The sequence below is a fragment of the Plecotus auritus genome, assembly GCF_963455305.1.
Source record: "Plecotus auritus genome assembly, chromosome: 1".
Classification (NCBI taxonomy): Eukaryota; Metazoa; Chordata; class Mammalia; order Chiroptera; family Vespertilionidae; genus Plecotus; species Plecotus auritus.
The window spans coordinates 224,522,971-224,548,350 of record NC_137770.1 but is presented as its reverse complement, the minus strand read 5'-3'; the positions used below and the strand labels follow the sequence as shown (position 1 = coordinate 224,548,350).

General features: G+C 48.7%; 1 protein-coding gene across 7 annotated transcripts in view; it reads left to right on the top strand.

Moving 5' to 3' along the window:
• The window catches only part of TBC1D1 (TBC1 domain family member 1), a 216,615-nt gene that overhangs the window by 136,227 nt on the left and 55,008 nt on the right, over window positions 1-25,380 (top strand). For 2 of the 7 annotated variants that reach the window (XM_080645394.1, XM_080645398.1), the window contains 5 exons: window positions 113-199; window positions 3,668-3,951; window positions 5,782-5,940; window positions 6,752-6,871; window positions 8,598-8,737. In XM_080645394.1, coding sequence (XP_080501520.1) covers window positions 113-199; window positions 3,668-3,951; window positions 5,782-5,940; window positions 6,752-6,871; window positions 8,598-8,737 — 790 coding nt within the window. The remainder of the gene's footprint in view (window positions 1-112; window positions 200-3,667; window positions 3,952-5,781; window positions 5,941-6,751; window positions 6,872-8,597; window positions 8,738-25,380) is intronic. The other 5 variants (XM_080645395.1, XM_080645399.1, XM_080645397.1 and 2 more) reach the window with 3 other exon arrangements.

Sequence of the window (25,380 nt, the reverse complement as noted above, 5' to 3'; positions counted from 1 at the left end):
TTCTCAGGAGATACATTTTCCCTGACTTTACTTACATAAACCACAGTGCAGCTAGCTGATGCTTTTGCAGAAGCCTCAGGGGTCATAACTCAACTGCCTTTTCTTTACGTAGGGTAATAAAGCCAGAGGCCTTCCGGAACATTCTGCCAGCCTGGATCTGGACGGCTCTGTGTCTAGCATGTTAAATAACACCAACAAAGTAAGCACATTTTTCTTTATATGATGCCCTTAAGGAACCAGCAAATAGGCCTTGTTCACCTTCTCTCTACAGGGCCTATCTAAAGAGACAAGGAGGCCTCCTATCTCCATTCAAGAAAAGTTTGGTAGTTTCAGTCTTCGTGGTGCCGTGGAGGCTGGCCACACAGTTAGACCATGACACCGACGTTTCACACGGCTCGGCAGATGCCATCCTGTAAACAGAGAAGCGAGATCACACATCCAGACCACTGAGATCAGATTTATTGCAAGCCACAGTGGATTTCTTTCCCAAGTAACTTTTCCAATATTAAAAATAACTGAAATTGGGCAAACCTCAGAAGTGGGTTCGTGAGTTCTGAGAAGTACGCAGCTCAAATTCCTGGACCTTACTTTGTCCTCCAGCTGGCTCTGTAATTGTGATTAGACATTTCTGTTCTATTTAAGTAAGCCGCCACGCTCCAGCCTGCGCCTCTGCCACAAGCACGGGTTGGTGACAGTGACCAAGCAGTGGTTCTCTTTGGTGACCAAACCGTGTCCTTGTTTTAGTTTCTTGCTTTCTAGACATTTAAGCCATTGAAGCTTAGTTAGCTCAACTTGTTAACCACCAACAAGTGGGTTTCGGGTTTTGTGCTAAGGAAGTCAGCATTCCTTCTGCTCCCCAAGGGCTTCAGATTTAAGAAAGAGGGAACTTTGGTGGCGGCCAGCGCTTTCGCACAGGGACTCCCAAGATCTTCTGAGATCCCTACTGGGCTCGTGGCTTTTAAAGTTTTTAGGTCATAACCAACAGTAAGAAACACATGCATCACGCAAAATGGTTCACAAACACATACATACACACTCACACACAAATTTCACAAAATTTCACAAAACAATGTTTACTGTAAACAGTGAGTGACACGTGCTGGTATTCTCTCTTCTGTTTGGAAAGTGTTCATGTCACAGCTCTCAGTTGGCATCACTGCCTGCTGACGTGTTCCCATCTGCAGAGTGAGGAAGTCTACCTTCCACGAGTGCTTCTCAGATCCTGAGGGGCGTCTTCAGTGGGTTCTGGTTAAAATGCAGACTCTGATGCCACAGGCCGGCCTGGCAGGAGGCCAGAGACTCTGAACCCCTGACAAGTGCCAAGGCGAAGTCCGTGCTGTGGTTGGGGAACCCACTTTGGGGAGTGAGACCCTAGACACCAGTCTTCTGAGTATGATTTTCTGAGTTAACACCTAGCAGAAGTGCCAAGGTCAACTGCCCTTCACTCACTCCGTATTGATTGTACCTCGTGATTCATTTCAGGTTTGGAAACATAGTTTCCCTGCTGTACACAGATGGCTAGACAGGGCCTTGCCCTGTGGGGACTTGTCTGTAGGAGAGGTGACAGGTCCACAAGGAACACCAGCACCTGGGAGGAGCCTGGGATTTGGATGAGAGACGGTGGTGACCTGTGGTCACCGTGAGGGGAGAGGGAGTTATTTTTGGTCGGTGGAACCAGGGGGAGTTTGGAGAGGAGAACAGTGAGGCTTTTGAATGGAGTCTTGAAGAAAAGGTAGGAAGTGTACCGGTGGAAGTGGACGGGGAAGAAGGTGTTTCAGATAGACCACTGTGCATAAAGGTAACTGTGACGACACGCATGTCACTCAAGTGACTTTTCCAGTAAGTCTTGCTTGTTTTTTATCCTTCTCCAAAACACACATCTGGGAATATACGCATAGCTTGAGTTTCTAGGGTAGTTCTAGGAGAAATGCAGCTTTTCAGAAGCTGCGTGTGTGTATTGTGGGTGTATCTTTATGTGCTCGTCTTTAGATCTTTTTTCATCCTGAGGTAGAGAAACTGTTGTAAAGGTGCACATTTAATGCAATTGGTTCTCTCCCAATAAATTGATCACCTAGGAGTTGCAAAGGAACTGGACGTCCGAGTGGCCCTTTCAGGTATAAGTTTAAGCTAAGGGTTAGTTAGCCCTTTCATGGAATGTGGAGGGATGTTAATGAGAATTGAGGTGAACAGGTCTGCATGGTGGAGTTTGTTTGCTGTAATGTATTGTCTTAGACCAGTGGTCAGTAAACTCATTAGTCAACAGAGCGGCAAACCATGGCTCGCGAGCCGCATGTGGCTCGCAAGCCGCAGTTTGCCGACTACTGTCTTAGACAAATTTTTAAATCCTTTCATGAAAAGGATCCTTGGAACTATAGAGTCCTGAAGAATAAAATATTTTAGTTATGTTTAAAATATAATTTCATAGTATGCTGGGAATTAAGCTTTTCCCATCTAATTTCTACAAAATTAAGTGTATGTAATATCTCCCCTCAATCCACATACATTAAAATCCTTAGTATCTATAATCTAAAAGGCACTCAAGTAGGGATGGATGGGTGTGGGATGGAGGGGATCAATGGGGAAAAAAACAAACAAAGGGGACACCTGTAATACTTTCAACAATAAAGATAAATTAAAAAGAAATAAATAAAAGGCATTCAACTATATAGCAAATGAACAGAGAGAATGTAGATTCTCCAGTCCACTGTTAGATGCATTCATTCCTTTTTACTCTTTTCATGTTGATTAATTTATCCCTTCTAGCAATTTCAGTAGGGACACGTTGGTACACTTCCTCTTATTTTATATATTTGATTCGAGAAAAATATGTTGGCCACATACCAAGTTCTGGGAGTGCTAAGCATCAGTTTGAGGGGTAGTAGTTCATGCCTTTGAAAAAGTATGTATTTTGAAAACCTACAGTATTAAACTATTGTCATGATTTTCAACTAATGTTTGAGGGCCCACTCAGTAAGTTCAAAACAATAACTTACATTTGTGTTACATTTTATAGTGAGCAGAGTACTTCCGGTTATACTATCCTGCTTCATTCTGAAAGCCAGTGAGATAAATTTTCACTCTAGAGATGAGGAAATTGATGTGCAGAAAGAAGATAAGTGATTGGCCCTGAATCGTGGCAGTAAGTGCCCAGGGAGAGATTTTCCATATTCTAAGAATAATTGAGGATATAATTTTTAACCTTCAAGATTACCAAGTTAAATCTTAGCATTAGATCAAATCCAGAGAGAGAGCCTTAGAATGTGGGTGTAACATGTATGGACACACTTGGCAGAGATAAAGAACTCCATTTGTTTAAACAGTGCAGACAAGTTATCCAACCCTCATTACACATCTTATAAGCAATAGTTCAGTTGTGTTTTCCAGAGAGAGGAAACCGGGTTTGGCCTGGAACTGTTCTGTGTCATGGTTTGCGTCCTTCACGCTTGCATGTGGGCAGTGTCCCATTTGTCCCACAAATTAGCATTTTGTCTCTGACAAGCAGGCATTTAAAGGGCCTTTATTTCCTTATGGATCGTGGTGGCTTCCACATGGCATTGTGATCAGATGTGCTTGCATATTGAACTGTTTTCCTGCTGCTGGGGTTAGAGCTTTGTAAATGCCACAGATTTCCTGGGATCCGTCTGACCTGCTGTCTGTCTGCCGCCAGGAGCCCTCTGCGTGTGACAAGGAGGCCTCGCCCGCGTCTGAGAGCAGTACCCGGCTCCTGGGCTCCTCGGACGACCTGCTGTCCGGTGACGTGGAGAGCCGTCCCACAGAAGAGCCCGCCCCGCTCTCCCCCCAGCAGGGCTACCGAAGGCGGGCGAACACCCTGAGTCACTTCCCTGTGGAGTGCCAGGAGCCCCCGGAACCCGCCCAGGACTCCCCGGGGGGCTCGCAGAGGAAACTTATGAGGTACCACTCAGTGAGCACAGAGACGCCTCATGAACGAAAGTAAGATTTGTTTAAAATGTGAATCTGTTGTGTGAAATAGCTGGGCCATACCTGTTACTAAGCAGGTATGTGCATCCCAGGTATGTTTAGTGGGTCAAAGGGAAACCCGAGTCAGGTTTTACTCTTGGCTTAAAGAGAGAAAACTTGAAGCAGTGGCATGTTTCTCCCGCCCGCCCCCCCACCCCGCCCCCGTGGGAAACGTAGATGAAGCGATACTTGTTATAAGTGTGGGGAAGAAGCAGGAGAAACCGAGCAAAAACGACCCTGATGGTGAATAAGGATCACTCCTCCAGGAGTGCCAGGCGGTGTTGACCTTGGCACTTAGCTCATGGCTTTGAGGAGAAGTGGGGAGTGGGCCAGCAGGGCGGGGTGCTCACCTGAAAACTGGGAGCATGTCCTCGGTGGGACCGAGATGGGTGGAGCCTGAGGGGCCACGTGGGCGCCTGTGCTGGCCACAGAGGCGTGGGCCCTGGCCCCAGCTCTGTCCTGAACTGGCTGTGACCTGCTTAAATCTCTCCGTGACAAAATTGGAACAGATGTTTTCTAAAATCTCAGTGGTTGGGAAAATCCTAGAGTCTTGTAACAAGATTTGCTAATTCTAATAATTGGGCTCTAATGGGAATTTTCTTGTCACAGACACGGGTAAGTAGAAGTTCTCCTGTTCTACCTGGGGTCCCTTGGCAATGCATTTGACCCTAAGTGTCAGAGACCACAAGTGGACAGAGTTACCTTTAAAAATAACTGTAAAATGCCTTTTACAATCCCAGGCCTCATAAACGCGAAGTAGGGCCACACCTGCCTACAACAGAAGCCACAGGACGGTGTCAGTGCAGGTCATGCACAGACAGTGCACAGTCCACCCCGGGGGCGGGGGCTGGGGGGTGAAATGTTCCCAGTGAGGAAGTGACGACATTGACAGTCCTTAAACAATGGAGAAGGCCCCTGGGCTTTGCCTTTAGGCAGCCATTGAAAAGTTCGGGCAGTTCTTTGGAATTTGCTGGATAACCACTATCCCCAAGCAGGACACACTTCAGAAGCTAATATTTGATACTACGGCATTTAGAGACAAACACAGTTGGAGGCCTTATGAGGTTCTTGTCATGTGTCTTAAAGCCCTGTACTCACACTGGGTCCTTTTTTTCTACCTCTCCACTGGGTTGCCACACTCAATCCGGGCATTTTCAGTGCGAATGCAAACTTCCCTGTCTAGAGAGGCCTCGCTCTCTTGCTAATAAGCCTGGTGTTTCACACAAGGCAGAGGTGGGGGGAATCGGTGTCCCTGACAGCGCATTCCCCTTCTCCCCTGAGAATCGGCTTCCTAATGGGTCATGCCGGACATAGGGGCTGCGAGGCACCGGGGGCGGGGGAAATGCCCCCCTCCCTCTCTGCCACCTCCTCCTCCCTCCCCTCCTCTCCCCCCTCTCCCCTACCTATTGCACTTTCTGCACCCCATAGGAACTCTTCTTGTTTATGTCCAGGAAATGAGACATTGACATTCAAGGCAAGTTATTGTTCATTTTCAAGAGAGATGTATTTTTAAAACTCTGGAATTTGGTTTGCTTTTCTTCGCTTTTGTTTTAATTGAAATTTTTTTCCTGTCAGTTCCTATAAAGGGGATAGAGGAAACCATACTATTGGTTGTGGAGATATGTGGGAAATGATCAAGAATGACCGTTCACAACACTCTTTGTTTCACTAAAAACTACCTTTGCCAATGAGAGTCGGGATGCAGACGCGAAGGGAGACACCGACCTCTTGCCTGCTCTCTCGTGCCCTCCTGGTCCCCCTCTGCCTCTAAACCCCGGTGCTTTCTCTCTACTTGCTATTTAGTGGGAACCATCCACCTGTTGGCGAGTCTAAAAGTTGCTCAGGTCCTTCAGCTCCTGCTCCTCCACCTCGTCTTAACCCCTCCGCCTCCTCACCAAATTTCTTTAAGTACCTAAAACATAACTCGAGTGGAGGACAAAGTGGGGATGCCGTGCCTAAGAGGTGAGCACACTCGCATGGCAAGTTCAGTGTCCTTTGTCTTCCGGGGAGGTTCGCACAGAGAATGTGCTGCATGGAGGGGATCTGGGCCACGAGTGTGTGTGTGTGTGGTTTTATTATTTTCATTATTTTCAGTCTATCATTCAAACTGACTTAATTTTACTATTGATTAATTTTCTCAAAATTAAATTTTTTCCCAAATTTTAATTTCCTCAAAAGGTCTTGATGGCAAGCCATTTGTATATACTTACTGTCACATTCCCCTGCCCCAATACACACACACACACACACACACACACACACACACACACACACACACACGTTAGCAACACATGTTTGACCTTAGACACTGCAGTTTGTGCCACATTAGAAACGCCCTCATTAATTTTTCCAGTTTGAAAGAAAGTCATTTTGGAAGATGGACTGATTTTTTTTGGTTGTTTTGATTTTCCTTTATTCTGGTAAGAGTGCTTATCAGGAGATCGGCACTCTTAACACGTGTTTAAAGGGCCCCACACCGTATTGTTAACCCTAGGCACCATTTGCATGGCAGCTCTCTGAATTTATTCATCTCACATAACTAAATGGACTGATGCTTTTAAATTAACTCATTGGTTCCATTCATTTAAAATGGAATTTTATTAACTGAAAAATTCAAGTTAAATCTCACTTGTAAACTATTTTTAATTTTCCACCTGGTTTACTTTCTCTTAGCATTAGAACTAAAATGTTGCTTTAATTTTGAAGCTGGTGTTTTATACTTTGTATGTTTGTATTTCTTTATCCTAAACTCTGTTTTCAACCGAACTCTCAGCATCTCCTACCGCAGTGCCCTGCGGAGAAAACTCCACTCTTCTTCCTCTGTGCCAAATTTCCTAAAATTTCTGGCTCCTGTAGATGAAAATAACACCTCTGACTTTTTGAGCACAAAAAGGTAGGGTTTCCTTTAGATGTGTCAAGCCTGGGTAGAGCGTTGAACTGTTAGGCATACAGGGATTTTCAGCTGTTCTTTTGCCACTTAAAAAGTCATTTTAGCTAAATCTACTGTATCTTCTTTCTTACACTTTTTTCTTACTGAATGCCATGTAAAAAATGTACTGTCAGCCTCCTCTAATTTTGACGAGGATTCGTTTATTAATAAGCTGTTGTTTTCAGAAGAGTAAAGCAGGTCTTAACCAGTTCTCTAAGTGACATTGGTGCTGTGGGTAGTGAGTGTGTGGCTGGGTGTCCGATCTGTAGGTGCCGGTGATTGCTTAGTTGTGGGTATGTACACGGGGTAGGCAAAAGTAGGTTTACAGTTGAGGATACACGAAACACAGAGTTTATTTTGTATGATTATTTATTAATTATTGTATTATTTTTCATACGAGCAAATGTAAGCCTGCTTTTGCCCACCTCTGTATATGTACACACACTCAGGTGTAATTTATAAGGGCTTCCTTCCCCAAGTTGTCCTGCGAATAGGAAGCACATTAATGACTTGATGTTATTTATGTATATTGATAAATGCACTGTGTTTTGTAGTTTTAAAAATACAAATGTTAAATCAGTAGTCATCAGCAAGTGACCAAGTAATTACTGCCTTGGTGGTTCTATGTAATTTAACTTTTGTAGTTTTTGTGGTGACCTGTGGAGACACAGGCCTGTGCTGAGAAAATATTCCCGCAGCCAGACCAGGGAGGAGTGTGGCCCTGGTGACAGCGCCCCCTGTAGGCTGTTCCTCTGCATAATGAAGTGGCACCCAGAGAGGCCCAACTGGAAGCTAAGGATTCGTCGAACATATTTCTAAATATCTTTTACAATGGAAATAAACGAGGGGCATGTACTCTCACTCTTTTTATGCAGAGCCTCCTGTAAAAAAGCAGCGCTGCAGGAGTGATGGCCCACTCTGTGCTAGACCTAACTTCTGCAGTGATTGAATTATATTTCCTTATGCAAAGATAATCCTATCTAATAAAAGAGTAATATGCAAATTGACCATCACTCCAACACACAAGATGGCTGCCCCCATGTGGTCAAAGATCCTGCCCCCATGTGGACACAAGATGGCCACCACAAGATGGCCAGCAGGGGAGGGCAGTTGGGAGGGACCAGGCCTGCAAGGGAGGGCAGTTGGGGGCGATCAAGCCTGCAGGGGAGGGCAGTTAGGGGTGACCAGGCCGGCAGAGGAGGGAAGTTGGGGGTGACTCAGGCCTGCAGGGAAGGCCAGTTGTGGGGGGACCCAGGCCTGCAGGGGAGAGCAGTTAGGGGCAATCAGGCTGGCAGGGGAGCAGTTAGGCATCAATCAGGCTGGCAGGGGAGTGGTTAGGGGGTGATCAAGCTGGCAGGCAGAAGCAGTTAGGGGCAATCAGGAAGGCAGGCAGGCGAGCAGTTGGGAGCCAGCAGTCCTGGATTATGAGAGGGATGTCTGACTGCCCTTTTAGGCCCGATCCTACTGGGATCAGGCGTAAATGGGCAGTCGGACATCCCTTGAGGGGTCCCGGATTAGAGAGGGTGCAGGCTGGGCTGAGGGACAACCCCCCCACCCCCCCCGTGCATGAATTTCGTGCACCGGGCCTCTAGTTGATATTATAATGCGTTGTTTAAAAAACAAAAACTTAAGCTAAAATACCTGTTTCTATCTCCTCACCAGTCATAAATCAATTGTCTTGTAATTTTAGGGACTTTGCCGCCAAAGCCCACCATCTCGGCGACCCCAGTGGGACCCCTGTGAAGACGCGGAGACACTCGTGGAGGCAGCAGATATTCCTCCGCGTGGCGACCCCGCAGAAAGCGAGTGATTCGCCCAGCAGATACGAAGGTGAGGCCCGCCCCTGACATAAAGCTGCCAGATTCTGGCGTGAGTTCTACCTGCAGCAAACGTGCATTGGTGGAGAAGGGCTGATGGGATTTCCAGTCGGAATCTCCCCTGGTTTGAAAGCTCCCTGGGTGAGAAGCTCAAATACAATGCTTATCGCTGTTTTCAGAGGTCCTCTCAGCAGCTGCCAACACCTTGGTGGTGCCTCTGCCCTGGCCGGTTTGGCTCAGTGGATAGAGCATCAGCCCCTGGACTGAAGGCTCGCAGGTTCGATTCCCGTCAAGGGCAGTACCTGGGTTGTCGGGGCACATGTGGAAGGCAAACAATCAATGTGTTTCTCTTGCATAGATTCTTCTCTCTCTCTCTCTCTCTCTCTCTCTCTCTCTCTCTCTCTCTCTCTTCCCCTCCCCCTCTCTCCCTCCCTCCCTCCACTCTCTCTAAAGGTCAATGTCAGGTGAGGATTAAAAAACAAACACGGTGCCTCTGCCGAGCTTCTGTGCTCACACATCCCCGTGCACGAATTTCGTGCACCGGGCCTCTAGTTGATATTATAATCCCCACCCTGCCCCTGGTAGTGTTAGAGGCTCAGCCTGTCACCCCCAATTCCTGCCTTCCCTCCTCACTGTGTCCCCAAGCTTGCCTGCATTCCCTCTGCAATCTAGTGTAGGTTTGCACACTGCCTTAGGGGTGGTTTTAGAGAGCCCGATCCCAGGGCTGTGGTCACGCTGTGTGTGTGGCCAGTTGCTGTCCCTCAGCCGTGTCATGGGAGGATCTTTGGTGTCCTCCCGTCCTTCCTGTGCCCTAAGGAAATGGAGGATGTGCTGAAGTCTGCCTTCGGCCTTCTTGTGTCCAGCTGTATTTTAAAAAATGAACTTAAATACAGTTCTTTTGACTAAAATCAAGATTTTTTCCCTGCACAGTGTTATCACAAACTTTCAACAGTGTTTGCTTTCTTTAATCAAAAACCATTTTTTCTTAAAAAATGCAAACTAAAAAAGTAGACGCCCAAATATTGCTCAAGTTCCTCAGATTGTTTCTAGTGTGGATTCACTCTTGTCCCTTGACACATGTCTGCGTGTCTCTGAGGAGGCAGCACAGGCTAATCCGAGAGTTTTCAGACCAGGTTCCATGCACCTGCCTTTCGGAAAGTGGCACTGTCTCCCCTCCCCTCTGCCCTTGTTCTCCTCACCCTTCACCCTTCTTCCTTGTTTCTTCCCTCCTTCCCTCCCTCCCCCTTTTTCCCAGAGTTCTCACTAACATTTAATTTTTTGAAAATTAATACTCTGACAAATTAAACAAGAGCCTGCTTTGGACTTAGCTAGTTTTGTGACATAAATCATATAACTTCACTTACACTTAGTTCTTTTAGTCATGAAACAGTTATCGCAATGTTAACTTCTCCTGCCTCAGGGAACTACAATAAATCATACAGGGGGAGGTACTTCGAAAGCCTAGACATGTCAAACGTAAATGGTAGCGCTGTTCTGTTTCCCTTTACTGAGTGTGGAGCTCTGGTGTAGGCGTCCTGTACGCCAGCACTGTTGTTCCTCAGCAGGAGCCATGTGAGGGAACCCTGGTAAGACGGGGTTTATAAATTCAGTGACATGAAAACGTGTTGTTTTTTCCCCAGTAAATTGAGTTGTTTAAATTTGTATCAATTTAGAAAGTATAGTTGTAAAGGTTTCATTTTTATGTTGGAGAAAACCATGGCTTAGACCAGGGGTGGGCAAACTTTTTGACTCGAGGGCCACAATGGGTTCTTAAACTGGACCGGAGGGCCGGAACAAAAGCATGGATGGAGTGTTTGTGTGAACTAATATAAATTCAAAGTAAAGGAGCGGAGGGGAGAGCAAGAGAACCGGATAGAACAGCTGGATCCGGCCCGCGGAGGAGGCCGTAGTTTGCCCACGGCTGGCCTAGACCATGTGACCCAGCTCCCTCCTTTTTAAACTTGTAAGCCAAGCCCACGAGGGTGGTGACTGCAGCTCTGGCCTCAGGAATGGCTGGTGGCTTCTGCGGGCCCCACCCCGTGCCCCTCCTTTCCGGAGTGTGTGGAAGTGTGGCGAGTTTCGGGCACTGGCATCTCCCAGTTGGTGTCTGAGGATCTGAGCCAGAAGCTTGGTCAGTGCTGGCAAACGTCTGCTTCCCTGGAGAACGCGACATGAAACGGCCAGCGGCATGCACTGTGGGCGGGGAGAGAGCATGACCTCCTGTCACCGCAGTGGGTGGGAGCACTGGGCTCAGGAAGGGGGAAGAGCGCCCCAATTGGTGCCCACACTCTCTCTTTTGGGAGTTTTTCTTTTTAATAGTGTAGTTGGGGATATTGTAAGAGAAGGGTGTTTAACTCCAAGTCACACCCTTATTTATGACTAGAGGTCCGGTGCACGAAATTGGTGCACTAGGGCCGTCTCTCAGCCTGGCCTGCGACCTCTCTCAGTCCAGGACCCCTCGGGGGATGTCTAACAGCCGGCAGTCGGACATCCCCCTTACAGTCCGGGACGCTCGCTCCTTACCGCCCACCTGCTTGCGGCTCCTTACTGCTCGGCTTGTTGCTCCTAGTGCTGCCGTGGAGGTGGGAGAGGTTCCCGCCACTGCCGCTGTGCTCACCAGCTGTGAGCCCAGCTTCTGGCTGAGCAGCACGCCCCCTGTGGGAGCGCACTGACCACCAGGGGGCAGCTCCTGCGTTGAGCGTCTGCCCCTGGTGGTCAGTGCACATCATAGTGACCGGTCGTTCTGGTCGTTCCACCATAATGGTTGCTTAGGCTTTTATTATATAGATACGTGAATTGCTAGGGATCTTTGGTGAATTCTGGGCTTGCGACACGGTTGGGCAGAGTGAATGAGGTGGGAGAATGTGGGGTTGCCTCAGAGTCAGGGCACTGAGCAGACCCTCCACGGCCCTGGTCTCCAGGGAACAGAGAACGGAGCACTTGGTGTCGTCCATTCCCCTCGGTGGAAATGGTACCCAGACGTCCACCTGACAGGGCCCCTAGCTCACTCACACGTTGGCAGCAGAGCAGAGAGCTGTCCTCCAGCATGCGGGGGTCTGAGGTGGTCAGGAAGGTGACGCGGGGAAGGAGTGTAGAGCTCACTTAGGGTCCTCTTCTCAAGTCAAGATCAGAGCGACTGCACCCTGATCCCGCTTTTCACCACAGGAGCCGGCCCTGGAGCAAGCTGTCTACATTTCCTCCCTATGGCCCAGGACTGAGTGTGCCTCCTGCCATACTGATTGAGAAAGAGGGATGCCATTTTTAAAAAAAGCTCTCAGAATTGATAACATTAGAAAGGAAGTCAGTGAAGCGAATTTTTCAGTATAAAGTCACCTCCCACCCAGTGGAAGTCCCTGTGGTGCTCCCCGCCCTGTGCGGCTCTTACCTCAGCCCTCCACACGGGGGCGCCGTGGAGCCCCCCCCTGCGGCCCCTTCCTGCGGGTGGAGCCCCTCATGGAGCTACTGTGCTGGGCAGCTTGGGCTTTGATTCTCTCACTGCCAGGCCAGCGGGAGCAGGATGCCGGCCTCCTTCTCCTGCCGCAGTGGCGAGGCCCCTGCTGCCGGGCTCCTCCTCCCAGCTCCTGGGTGCCCTGTTGTTGGGGGGTGGGGGGGCAGGGGGGGCAGGGGTGTGTGTGCTGGGGTGGAGGGGTGTGGACAGAGTTGGGCGTGTGTGGGAGGGACTGAGGGAAGCCCTGGAGGGGGTCTGAACTGTGATTTGTGGCTGAAACAGCCGAACAGCAGTAACACCTGCAGTGGAGTGTGATGGTGTACTAATGCGTCTGAATGGATACCTGTCATGACAGTGCCCTTGGCTCGGGCCGGGAATGTACCAGCGCCAGCGACTGTGTGAGGCAGCCTCCCGTTCCAGACCTGAGTTTTCAAACGCACTTTCTTAGCCTGAGCCAGGTGCTGCCCCAGGTCCCCAGCCCTCGGTGCCCTGGTCTCTGCAGCCACACTTCCCGGACTTCAGATGGCGAGGGTCCTGGAGTAGCTGCTCCCTTTAGAGCTGCTCTAGGGCCTCCTCTTGTCAAAGGCCTGTCCTCTGAGCACACCATCCCCGTGGGACCTGCCCCAGCACGCGCTCCGCGGCCTCCAGCCCCACAGGGAGACTCTTCCCTACACCGAAGGCCACTGATCTCTCAAGGCAGGGCCCGCCATAACCCCTCTCAGCTCTAAGTAATTATCTCCCATTCTTTTAAAAATTATGTATTTTTATTTATGTATTTGTTATTTATTTTTCTCACCTGAGGGTATTTTTTCCATTGCTTTTTAGAGAGAGTGGAAGGGAGATGGGGGAGAGAGAGAGAAACGTCCATGTGAGAGAGACACATCCATTGGTTGCCTCTCACATGTAACCTGACAAGGGGTGGGAGTGAACCCGCAACCCAGGTTCACGCCCATGACCGGGAATCGAACCCGAGACCCTCGAGTGCCCAATCTGACCCTCTCATCACTGGTCCACACCGGCCAGGCCCATCTCCCATTCTTGACTCCCACAGTACGTTGTCCCTTTGGCCATGAACTCATTGACAAAGTGGACTGATTTCTAGCTGCCCTTGAGAAAGGGTTTTTAAAAAGCTTTTCCCCAAACAGCTGGTACCGGTAAAGTGTTGCAGCATTGGTTCGGCCCGTTCAGTTGGGAGTTGGGGTGGTTTTGAAGCATGATTCTGGTGACCAATGTGTGTAAAAGCTGGGTAACCTTGACTAGCCGTGCCTTCTGTATCCCTAAGTGATTGATGGGAGGGCTGAACAGGACAGGGCCCTGTGCAGGTACCGCTGCCGCCGTTCCTAGTCCGTAATCATCACCGATGCTTCATGCCCAGCCTCCTCAGCGACTGCCAGGAAGGGGTCCTGAGCCGGCCTGGGTGCATGAGGCCAGTCCTGATCATCGCCCACCACTCCTCGACCTGGTCTCCTGCTGGGCCCCTCACTCTCGCCACATGCGCTGCTACCGCGGCTTCTTCTCCCCGTGTGCCCGTGACTACATGCCTGGCCATCCCCGCTCGCACCACCGGACATTCCCGTCTCCTTATCCAGAGTTTTCTCCCCGCACGGACCCCCTGAAACAGACTCCAGCAGGTACTTACTCATTACCTTCGCCATCAGGTTCCTCCTGTCTGCACAGGTTTTTATGACTTTTCAAGGAGGCGAGTAAATTGCTCAGATTCTCACACACTTAATATTGTTCATGGTGATTTCCTAACTCCCTCCTCATTGTCCTCTTTCTTTCTGAACACTTGTCCCTTCTCTCCTATTGAAATTAAAATATGCTGTCTGAATGTTTTTATTATATTGTAGGTACTCTGTGTATGAGAGGGAGAGAGAGGAGAGAGAATAAAAGCATTTAAGACCAAGTGGGCATGATTATAATAATCACTTATTATGACCTCATTTGTGGAAGTGCTTTCTATGAATTATTTCCTTTAACTCCCAGTCAGCTCTATGACGGTTGGCATTTATATTACACCATTTACAGAAGAAGGACCTGAGTGGTGGAGTGGCCTACATCACTGTCCCCAAACCACAGGGCTAGCGGGTAACAGAGGCAGGACGAGCTCGTGGGTCCGCGTCCCAGAGCTCACGCTCCTGAACCGCACTCAGGCCAGGGCTGCGGCCAGAGATGACCGAGTCACGCCCTGGGGGCGGCCCTGCGTGTGTGTCCTGTGGTGGCCTCCTTCCCACCGGAGGTCCCCTGTGGGTGTCTGTGTCGGGCGCGTATGCTCAGCCTATCCTCAGTCTCCCTGTTGGCCCGGCACCGATACATTCCTGAGCATTTTAATGTGTGGACTTGGCTTCAGTCATGTTAGCGTTGGGATTGGAGGATGCAGGGGAGGGAGGATGAGTTCCTAATATCTGTCTGTGAATTTTCTTCTCCCAAATCAGGCACCTTCGCCCTCTGTCACTGTCTGCTCCCCATGTTTAAGGCGCGGGGACGCCAGCGTCTTCCGCTGTGGTCGGGACCACGTGGACCCACACCAGGCATGTTGCCTTAGCAGCTGGACCCACGGGCAGCCCGGGACACAGTGGGTCTGTGTGGTCAGAGGGTCGCCACTTCTAACAGGCTCCCCGTGGTGCTGTGCACGCTGAGCAGCCAGGGCTTAGGACAAGCGGCCTTCTCGTCCTGGCGCGGACGCCTCTGTGCACCTCTCTGCCGCTGGGCTCGCTCTGGGTGAGCCAAGGAGCCACCACGTGTCACAGATGAGGGACTCAAATAAATCTGGGTCATGGGGACATTTTCGAGAAGATTTGTGCTGCCTGGAGAAGCAGTTAGTCTGGTTGGGAAAATACAGTAAAAACGACAACAACAAAACATCTGGTGACAGGGACACAGGAAAATCTGATACTGTGCCCAGTGAAACCAAGCACAGGGCCCTGCCTCTTTCCTGCCGGTCTGTTTTCCGGGGGTGCTCTGTCCCTGGGGTGGCACCAAGGGCTCGGAGTGTGCGGTGTTTGTTTTCCAAGCTGCGGGCTCTGAATTGTCAGGCCCACAAAAAAATGCTTCAAATCAACTTCTGACTATATATTTGCTAGTAGGAATACTGCACAGTTTTTCCCCCTGGTGTATCATACAAAAGATGATACTTTTTTGTTAAGAAATAAATGGGATGGAGGGAGGTCCTTTTATTTACCTCTGTGTGCCAAAGAGCGATGTTAGTCCTCGTCCAACACCTTTCATTTCAGCATTGGCTGTTACATTGTGCATTTACAGATTTCACCAGCGATAGAAGTGTTCAGGCTCTACGTGTCTAGTTAAAAGAAAAACCCATCCTATCTAATAAAGAGGGAATATGCTAATTGACCATCACTCCGTCACAAAGATGGCTGCACCCACAGCTGAGGCCAACTTCCCATAAGGAGCAATCAGCCCGGACCTTAGGCTATGCCCTCCCCCGCCCCCGTGGGGCTTGACAGGGGACCTCAGGCTGCGCCCCCCCACCCAGCAGGGCTTGACAGGGGACCTCAGGCTGTGCCCCCCACACCCAGCAGGGCTTGACAGGGGACCTCAGACCATGCCCCCCACCCTGGTGTCAGGCTGGGGGACCTCAGGCCGCACCTCCTGCCTTGGCACCAGGCTGGGGGACCTCAGGCCATGCCCCCCCAACCCTGTGGGGCTTGACGGAGACCTCAGGCCATGACCCCCACCCTGGTGCCAAGCCAAGGGACCTGAGGCCACGCCCCCCACCAGGTGGGGCTTGACAGGGTACTTCAGGCCGTGTCCCCCTACCCCGGCACCAGGCCGGGGGGCCTCAGGCCGCACCCCCCCGCCCCAGCACCGGGCCAGGGGACCTGAGGCTGCACCCCCCTGCCTGGCAGGGATTGACAGGGGAGCTCAGGCCATGCTCCCCACCCAGCGGGGCTTGATGGGGGACCTCAAGGTACACCCCCAATGCTGGGTCAGGGGAACTCAGGCCACACCCCCAGCCCAGTGGGACTTGACGGGGGACCTGAGGCTGCACCTTATGCCAGTGGGCCATGCCCCCCACCCAGCAGGGCTTGACAGGGCATCTCAGGCCATGTCCCCCACCTGGCGGGACTTGACAGGGGACCTCAAGGCATGCCGCCCGCCCCATCTGGGGGACCTCAGGCCACACCCCGTCCTGGCGCCGGGCCAGGGGACCTGAGGCTACGCCCCCTGCCCAGCGAGGCTTGACAAGGGTGGGACTGGCCGGGTCTGGATCTAGCCCAATGGAGGGGAGGTGGCTGGGTCTGGGTCACACGTGATTTTGAGGTGTATGTGGGTGGGTGGGGACTTGACTCTGGGTCCCCCTTTTAATATGCACGAATTTCGTGCACCGGGCCACTAGTCTGATATAAATGAGATTTATGGGTTTAAAACCCATTGCATAAGCAAATAGTCGAGTGGAACTGAAGTTCTTGTGTTGTGAGTAGAGCTGTGTCAGTATGCCTAATTTATGATGAGGCCGTCTGTTGGGTTAGATCAGTGGTCGGCAAACCGTGGCTCTCGAGCCACATGCGGCTCTTTGGCCCCTTGAGTGTGGCTCTTCCACAAAAATACCACGGCCTGGGCGAGTCTATTCTGAAGAAGTGGTGTTAGAAGAAGTTTAAGTTTAAAAAATTTGGCTCTCAAAAGAAATTTCAATCGTTGTACTGTTGATATTTGGCTCTGTTGACTAATGAGTTTGCCGACCACTGGGTTAGATAGTAGTTGTGAGTGGTCCTGGCAAAACTAGGGACTACAGCCTGAACCTGTAGGGTGACTTTTATATTATTGTGGAAATGCAGACACTGCTCTTTGACAGTGACTGGTGTCATGCATAGCTAAACCTTCACGAGTTTATATGCCACTGGGAAATTTTAGTGGACGATATAAGCAGAATAACACCTAGTAAAACTTTACTGGGAAGTTGAAGCCTCATAGTGACGCCTTTTGTGTTGATCCAGGGTTCTCAGCTTCCACTGTGCACCCAAGTCAGGTGGCAGATTTTTAAAATGCAGCTGCACCTGCCCTCTGGTTCTCTGCCTCGCTGCGTCATTTGGTTAGGGACAAGGCCTGGGCATGAATTCTTTCCTTTCTGGGTTTTTTATTATTATATATATATTTATTGATTTTAGAGAGGAAGGGAGAGGAAAGAGAGATAGAAACATTAATGATGAGAGAAGCATTGATCAGCTGCCTCCTGCACATCCCCTACTGGGGATCGAGCCCACAACCTGGGCATATGCCCTGACCCGGAATTGAACTCTGACCTCCTGGTTCATAGGTCGACGCTCAACCACTAAGCCACACTGGCCAGGCATCTTTCTTTTTAAACTCTCCCAAATGATTCTGATTGTTGCCTCATTGAGACCATCAGTTTAGACATTAGAGGGTGACTTGCGACACGGTCACCACTTGATGGCAGTGTTGCTCCCTGCATCTTGATGGCCCTGCTTTCTTTAAAATACCAGAAAAGTGTCCTTTCTTATTTTTCCCCCCTGTGTTTGTGTCTTATTTTTGTTACAGTATGTCTCTTCCTCGCTCACTTGCAACTTAATTGAACGGAAAGCTACCTTCTAAATCGAGATGTTGTTCTTTATTTTTTCTAGTGTTTTATGGGATGGGCAAAATAAAGGAGAAAAAAACATGGTCTGCTGTTGCCAGAAACACATGACTTTTTAAGATTGTTCTTAATTTATTTCCCATGTAACTGTGCTTTTCTGTGGTGGGTAAAGACCAGGTCCGAGATAAAATATTGCACGCCAGGAATCGGATTGTTTGTGGACTTCGGTAGTTGGGAGCTACCAGATTTCCCCCCTTTATTGTGCTTTTTAACACATCGTTACAGATGTTGGGGAAGCCACAGTAAGTGGAAGGATTTCACTTCAGTTTGCTATTTTTGTGCCTGGTAAAATTGTAATTTAGCATTGATTGAGCTTTCCTAGCAAACCAGTAGTGTTTACAGTCAGTCCTTACACTTGGTGCAAAGGGTGGAGGGAAAGGGTTGTCGGTGATCCAACATCTCAACCGCCAGTGCTTGGTGGGAAGAGCTGAGGGCTGAGGGCTTGGGCCCGGAGGCCCGGGAGTCAGAGGGGTGTGAATCCTTGCTTCCAGCAGCCTTGCTGGCAGGGGGCTCCTCCTCAGGACTAAGCTGACCCCAGAGCCTGTGACTGGGCCCTGGCAAGGTTAAAGTTCAAAGTCAAAACCTAGAGGTTTCATCGCAGGCATTGCTGTAAGTAGTCTGAATAGTCTCGGGGGATGAAATCTGTAGACATTGGACATGAACCATCCTCAAAACCGGGGCAAGACTTGGATGAGGCAAGCAGGTGCCCCAGTACAAAATTTAAGGAGGTACTCACTTTCAGGGTCCTGCAAGTCCTGATCCTGCACTTACAGGGCCCTGAGAATGGTGCCTCCTTAAATATTGCATCCCCGTTGCCTGCTTGCCTCTGCCTGGCCTTCTTCACAGCTGCTCACCGCTGCCCTCCAGCATACTTAAGTGCCCTGGACACCTCCGCCAGGGATGCCAGGGGCCAGGGACGTTAGATTGGCTTCGAGGAGGGAGTCCTTAGAAGGAAGAGTTTGTGTTGTCTAGTTTAAAACACAGCTTTGTTTAGGTAAAATTCACATCCTATACAATTTGCCCACTTAAGTGTAGATTTTTCTATATTCATAGGGTTGTGCAGCCATCACCACAATCTAATTTTAAAACATTTTTGTCCCCCCAGAAAGAAACTCATAGATGTCAGTTTCCACTCCTCCCTTCCCCCCGAAAGCCCTAAGCAACCACTAATCTTTCTGCCTCTACGGAGTTGCCTATTCTGGGCATTTCGTAAAAATGGATTCGCGCAACATGTGGTCCTCTGCATGTGCTTCCCTCAGCGAGTGTTCTCAAGGTCGATCCCGTAGCATATATGTCAGTGCTTTGTTCCTTTTTGTGGCCGTATGATAGCCCATTGTCTCTGTGGACCTTAAACACATCTTGCTGTACTTTTACCCGCTGATGGACATTTGCATGTTTCCCCCTGTCGGTGGTTATGAGGAGTCGCTACAAACTTCCTGCACACATATTAACACATTGCAGGCGGATCACGAACATTCTCGTGTGTTCATATTATACAGTGTTTTACATAAACGTTAAAGGCACGCCTTAAAATTAAATACCAATTGCATTTAGAAGTTATTTATTACATGTTCTTACAAGCTAATACCTTTTTAAAGTATGATACTTTGTAAAACGTTTTTTGTACTCGCTCAATAGAAACTTATCCGGCCACTGGGTAAAGCTAGGAATACAACTAGTGGCGCGCAATGTGTTCAGAAAGGGTTTTGAGGGTGAGCTGGTGTGGAACCGTCTTCTCTGGGGGCTTTGAGTTGTTAGGCACCAGGGTCGCTGCTGGCTGGCCTTGTTGATATTTCTCCTGCTCCAGGCGGAGGAGGGAGGGTGCCGGGAACTCCATGTTGCCCTCCGGGGCGCGTGGGAGGCGCGGAGCTCCCACAGCTCTCCCCACCCCAAGGGGGCAGCCACAGGGCCACTGGGCAGCGGCACTGGCTCAGGGCTACCTTTCTTTCAACTCTTCTCAAACTGAGGATGCCCACCGTCCCTTGGAGAACTTGGGGAAACAGATTGCTGGGCCTCACCCCCAAGGTTTCTGAATGGGGAGTGGAATGCTCCCGGCGGGGCCTGAGAATCTGCATTTCTTACACATTCCCAGGCGATGCTGACGCTGCAGTTTTGAAGACCACACTTTGTGGTCCTTTCAGTTTCTCAAACTGCAGCTGTCCGTAGGTCAGGGCGCAGCCTATTCTGATGTGAATTCCGGCCAAAGAGCCCCCTGAGTAGTTGTTCGTACAATAAACAAATTAAAAATGAGAAATGTGTTCTATGGCAGATTGTGAAAGAGCCAACAAATTCTGTGTTCACTTCAGTAAAACTAGTCTAATATCAAGAATAGCCGTTGTAGTTAGCCTTGGGCATTCAGCATTTAGTGCTTGCACTTTCACACAGTTAGATGACAGCCCTCACATCGACTCCATGCAGTCGGTGCTGCCGCCCATTACTAGTGTTTTAGAGATGAGGCTAGAAATATTGACCCATGTGCCCATAGCTGGTTCCCACTGGGCTTAGTTCACATCGCTACAATTGGTTCTCCTCTGAACCCATCTCTCAGTCACAGTAACGAACTGTTGACTGTCTTAGAATAAATTACCAAGAGTTTTGACTGGTCTACTTGCTTAAATTTGGGTTGGTGTGGAGACAGACTGTGTTAGAGTGAAAGAACAATGCTTATGTTGGGAGTATTCTAGAATTAAATGTTCACTCTTGCTGATAGAGCATACATTTTGGGCATTATTTATTGGTCATTGTGATTTAAAAAAAAACCCCACAGAATTAGAATTTTCCTAGTTGAATGGTTTCTGTTAAATTTATTTACTTAAATGAAAGCACGCGTATCTCCCAGAGGTATAGGCATGCATTCTTACAGACCTGAGCTAGCAGCCCCGGGGTTACAACTGCCAGCACTGTCGGCAAGCTCTTGATTTTGTAAAATTCTGAGATAAAGCCAAGGGATGCATTAAACTGCATGGATTTTTTTTGTAGATGGATTTTTTCCCCTCAGTAACTTTGTTTTATCACTTTCATATAAATGAACATATTTGCAGAATGAGTACTAACAAGATTTTAAACATCATTTACCAAAGTAGGAACACTGTAATTATGGTCTGATACAGTGGTCGGCAAACTGCGGCTCGCGAGCCACATGCGGCTCTTTGGCCCCTTGAGTGTGGCTCTTCCACAAAATACCACGTGCGGGCACGCACATACAGTGCGATTGAAACTTCGTGGCCCATGCGCAGAGGTTGGTTTTCGGCTCTCCAAAGAAATTTCAGTCGTTGTACTGTTGATATTTGGCTCTGTTGACTAATGAGTTTGCCGACCACTGGTCTGATATAATTTGAAAATAACAGTAGTACCAAACCATACATTTTATACTTGAGAGAATGTGAAACAGGTTTTCCACAGAAAGCTGAAGTCTTATTCATTTCCTGTCCAGATATATGAGCTCGAGAGCATTCAGTTCAGGACAGTTCTGGTGATGGCGAGAGGATAGTCTTCCCCTGAGGGTTTCTAGAAGTTTCCCTTTGTCATCCCTCACGCTATAGGCTCCGTCATGCCTGGTGTAAGTCCCCGTGGACAGTAGGCTACATGGTTAGGCAGGTGTTTTACTGACATTCAGCAGTCACCAGATGTCCTTTCATCTGTTGGAGGTTCCTCCTCATTTTCATTGCCTATTTTCTCTGCCCTGCCAATTCCACATTTTTCTGCGCCTCCCTTTCAGGTACTAAATTTGACATTAGAGACTGTGTGTAGCTGAAAGCGTCAGAAATCTCACTACACTGGCATAAGCAAAGAGAGTTACTTTTTCTTACATTAACAAGCAGTCTGGACGATGGTAGAGCAAGGCTGGCTCCGTGGTGTCACCAGGCCCCTTCTGTTTTTCTCTTTCATCATCTTAGATGCCTCGTGGTCACAAGATGGTTGCTCCACCTTTAGCTTCCCCTCTGGTTCCAGCCAGGACAAAGAAGAAAGCAAAAGAGGAAAGGGTGACCCCTCTAAATCAAGAGAGCAAAACTGTTGCAGAAATCCCTGGTAGAGCTCCACTTGGCTTATTACCTGGAACTCGTCACCTGGCCACGCGTAGCTGCAAGGGAGGCTGGAGACGCTGGTTTCTGGCTGAGCACATCGCCTCCTTGTATGCATCCTCAGCTGTGAGAGTAAAGGAGAGCGTGGAGCGGGTGGCGAGCCGAGGGGCTGCAGCACTGCCGGGCAGGGTGCCGGGCCTCCCCCTGGGTGCTGTTCCTCCTGCAGCCGTGACTTTGCATGGATGGTTTTCTTCACCCAGAAACCTGCTCATCTTCTGTCCTCCACAGCCCACCCATGGGCTCTGTGACACTGACAGACTCCTTCCCCCTCCAGCCACGTCGGATGTCACCGTTTCTTCTTTCTCTCGGACATAGTCAGCCTCGCCCTTCCTGATGTTCCTTAAGGGTTTGTGTTTGCCCCTGGTGGAGAGCTGCTGACTTTGCCTTCGGGTACTTATCTCGGCCTCCAGATCCGTGTTGTCCAATACAGTAGTCACTAGCCACATGTAGCTATGAAAAAAATACATGGAGACTTACATGGAGAAAAAATGCAAAGAGAACACTGTGCTTTTCTGGAGAAGTTGTGAGAAGGCCTGGTGATAGCTGATATTTCCCCCCTTTTCTCTCTTTCCATTTTATAATGTGACATTTTGATAGTAGGAAAAGTTAATTTTTAATTAAGGAACATTTAAAATATATTAGTCATATAGAAGGTTAGAATGGAAATGCTTTTCTGTCTCAAATCTTGATGGTGGCAAGAATTCAGATTTATTGGAAATGGACCTGGTTGTAAAATCACTCCTCTCTGGTGGGCTCAAACTACGGATGATCATTTGGTGAAAAATTTCCCCTCTTTTCTATGGAATTGTTAGGCTTGGCATGGCCAGCAATTTGAGCTGAGAAGGTGATGACCTTAATGTGTAGAAATGAAACTCAAAAGTTTGAGGTCTTCACCCGAGGGGTTTCCTTGTTCCTGGCCCTCCCACCACTGTGTCCTCCGCTGCAGACAGCTGTGCTCCAGGGCCCCTCACCGCCCGCTCACCCGCTCACCCGCTCACTACTTACCTGCTCACCCACTCACCCGCTCACTGCTTACCCGCTCACCCGCTCACCCGCTCACCACCCTGGACAGTGTCGCAGAGACGTCACTGTTTCATGCTCATTGAGAGTCCTAATTTCTCTGGTTCCAGCAGAAACGAAATTTCAGTATATTATTTTTCTAGTTTCAGAGAATAGTTTGGGAATCTATTTTTTAAAAACGTTATGTTAAGAAATAGAATACCCTATGGAATCGTTTTCTGTATGTCTGGTAGCTTGTAAGACACCATACCCCATCTTCTCTGATTGTTCTCCTACAACTGAAAACATTTTTTGAAATTGTAATCAATAGGTTAATCTAAACCAAGAGGTTCTATTTCTAAATTCAGATAGTGTGTTAAAGCTTAAGCCCCATGGTTGAAGACATTTTAAGGTTCCTGAAAGTAAACCGTTTTATGGCTTCTGAAGAAGTAACGTCAATGATATGAAAAAGGGGAACATATGGTGTCCATTTCTAATGGTAAAACGATGTGGGTTGTCGCCCCTTGGTGCCCTCATTGGAGGGCCTCTGTCTTTTGCCTTCTCTGGCCACCGTGTTAATGTGAACTGTGGCCCACTCCCTGCCAGATCCAGCTACCGTCCTCTGGAATGGTACAGTCTGTCTCCAGAGTCTGGCCTGTATGTCTGTGTTGGTTTTTGTCTGAGACAAAAAGGCTCTTTTGTTTGCTTAAATACTTCCATTGAATTTTCCTAATATGATGCCCTGAGTCTGTGGAGCTCACTAAATTCTCCTTGATGTTGTGGATAACTTAGATTATTAGCCTGTTTTTTTTTCTTTTGAGAATATTTTTTTTATTAAGGTATTATATGTGTACATATCTTTCCATTGCCCCCCCACCCCACTCCCATACATGCCCTCACCCCCCAATGTCTTGCATCCGTTGGTTACTCTTATATGCATGCATATAAGTCCTTCAGTTGATCTCTTATTTCCCCCACCTCTCCCTAACCTTACCGCTGTAATTTGACAGTCTGTTGGATGCTTTACTGCCTCTGTATCTACCTTTTTGTTCATCAGTTTATAATGTTTTTCATTATCCCCAAATGAGTGAGATCATGTGGTATTTTTCTTTCATTGCCTGGCTTATTTCACTTATTTGCCTGTTTTCATGTTAGAAAGAAAAGAGTTTGTTAATCCCACGCCTCACTTCACAGATGAGAAGACTGAGACCCACGTGAGCCGTTACCTGCATTGTACATAGTGTTCAGGGTCAGCTCCCGGCAGTGGCGGATGCAGGGCACCTGATTAGGAGCCCTGGGGAGGGGGGGTGGTGGCCATGGGCTGTGGGGTGCTCCTGCGCCTGCCCACCCCAGGACTCTGTAACAAGGGGCCGGCAGTAACAGTCTCCTTCCACGGGGGGCAGTATTGCACAACGAATGCGAGCGTGGGCCTAAGTAAGGCAGAGTGCGTGCCCTGGGAAGCCCTCACAGAGCAGGGAGGGACACGTGTCCGATGGCAGGGAGACAGGGCTGGGGATGTTTTGATTTCGTTTTTGAATTGGTGTGACCTCTGGGAGGATATCCTGGAATCTCAGATCTTTATTCACATCAAGAGTCTTTCCTCGCACACCTTTTCCGAGTTGCCAGCGTTTTAAAAGCGGGCCCTGTGCCTCCTTCCCGCCTGCGGCCCTTTGTTTCCCTGGAATGTTGTAAGAGGAAATAAAGTGAGCCCGTGCTGGTCATAACCCCATTGGGGGGACTGTTCCTGCACACGGCTCTGGACACTGAGGGAAAGGGTTATAGGGAATGTCAGAAAGGCATGATTGACTTGAGAGTCAGTGTAGCATTGTGGTTAAGTGTACAGATTTTAAATTATGGTAAAAAACACATAACATAAAATTCACCATCTTAACCATTTAAAAATATTTTTATTCATTTCAGAGAGGAAGGGAGAGAGAGAAACATCAATAATGAGAGAGAATCTTGATCATTTGCCTCCTGCATGCCCCCAACTGGGAATTGAGCCCGCCTGCAGCTCGGGTGTATGTCCTAACCCAGAATCGAACTGTGACCCCTGCTTCATAGGTCAACGCTCAACCACTGAGCCACACCAGCCAGGCCATCGTAACCATTTTTAAGTGACTAGTTCAGTACAGTTAAGTATATTCACATCGTGGTACAGTTGGTCTACAGAACTTTTTAATCTTGCGAAATTGAAACTCTGTCCCCATTAAACAGTAACAATGCATTCTCTCTTCCCCCCTCACCCTGGCACCCACCATTGTACTTTGTTTCTATGAATTTGGCTACTTTAGGTTCCTCATATAAGTCAAATCACACAGTATTGGTCTTTTTGTGACTGGCTTATTTCACTTGTATAATGTCCTCAGAGTTCATCGTTGTTGTAGCATGTGATGGGATTTCTCTTCTTTCCTAGTTGAATAATATTCCACTGTAGGTATAAACTACATTTTGTTTACCCATTCATCTGTCAATAAATAGTTAGGCTGCTTCCGCCTCCTGGCTATTGTGAG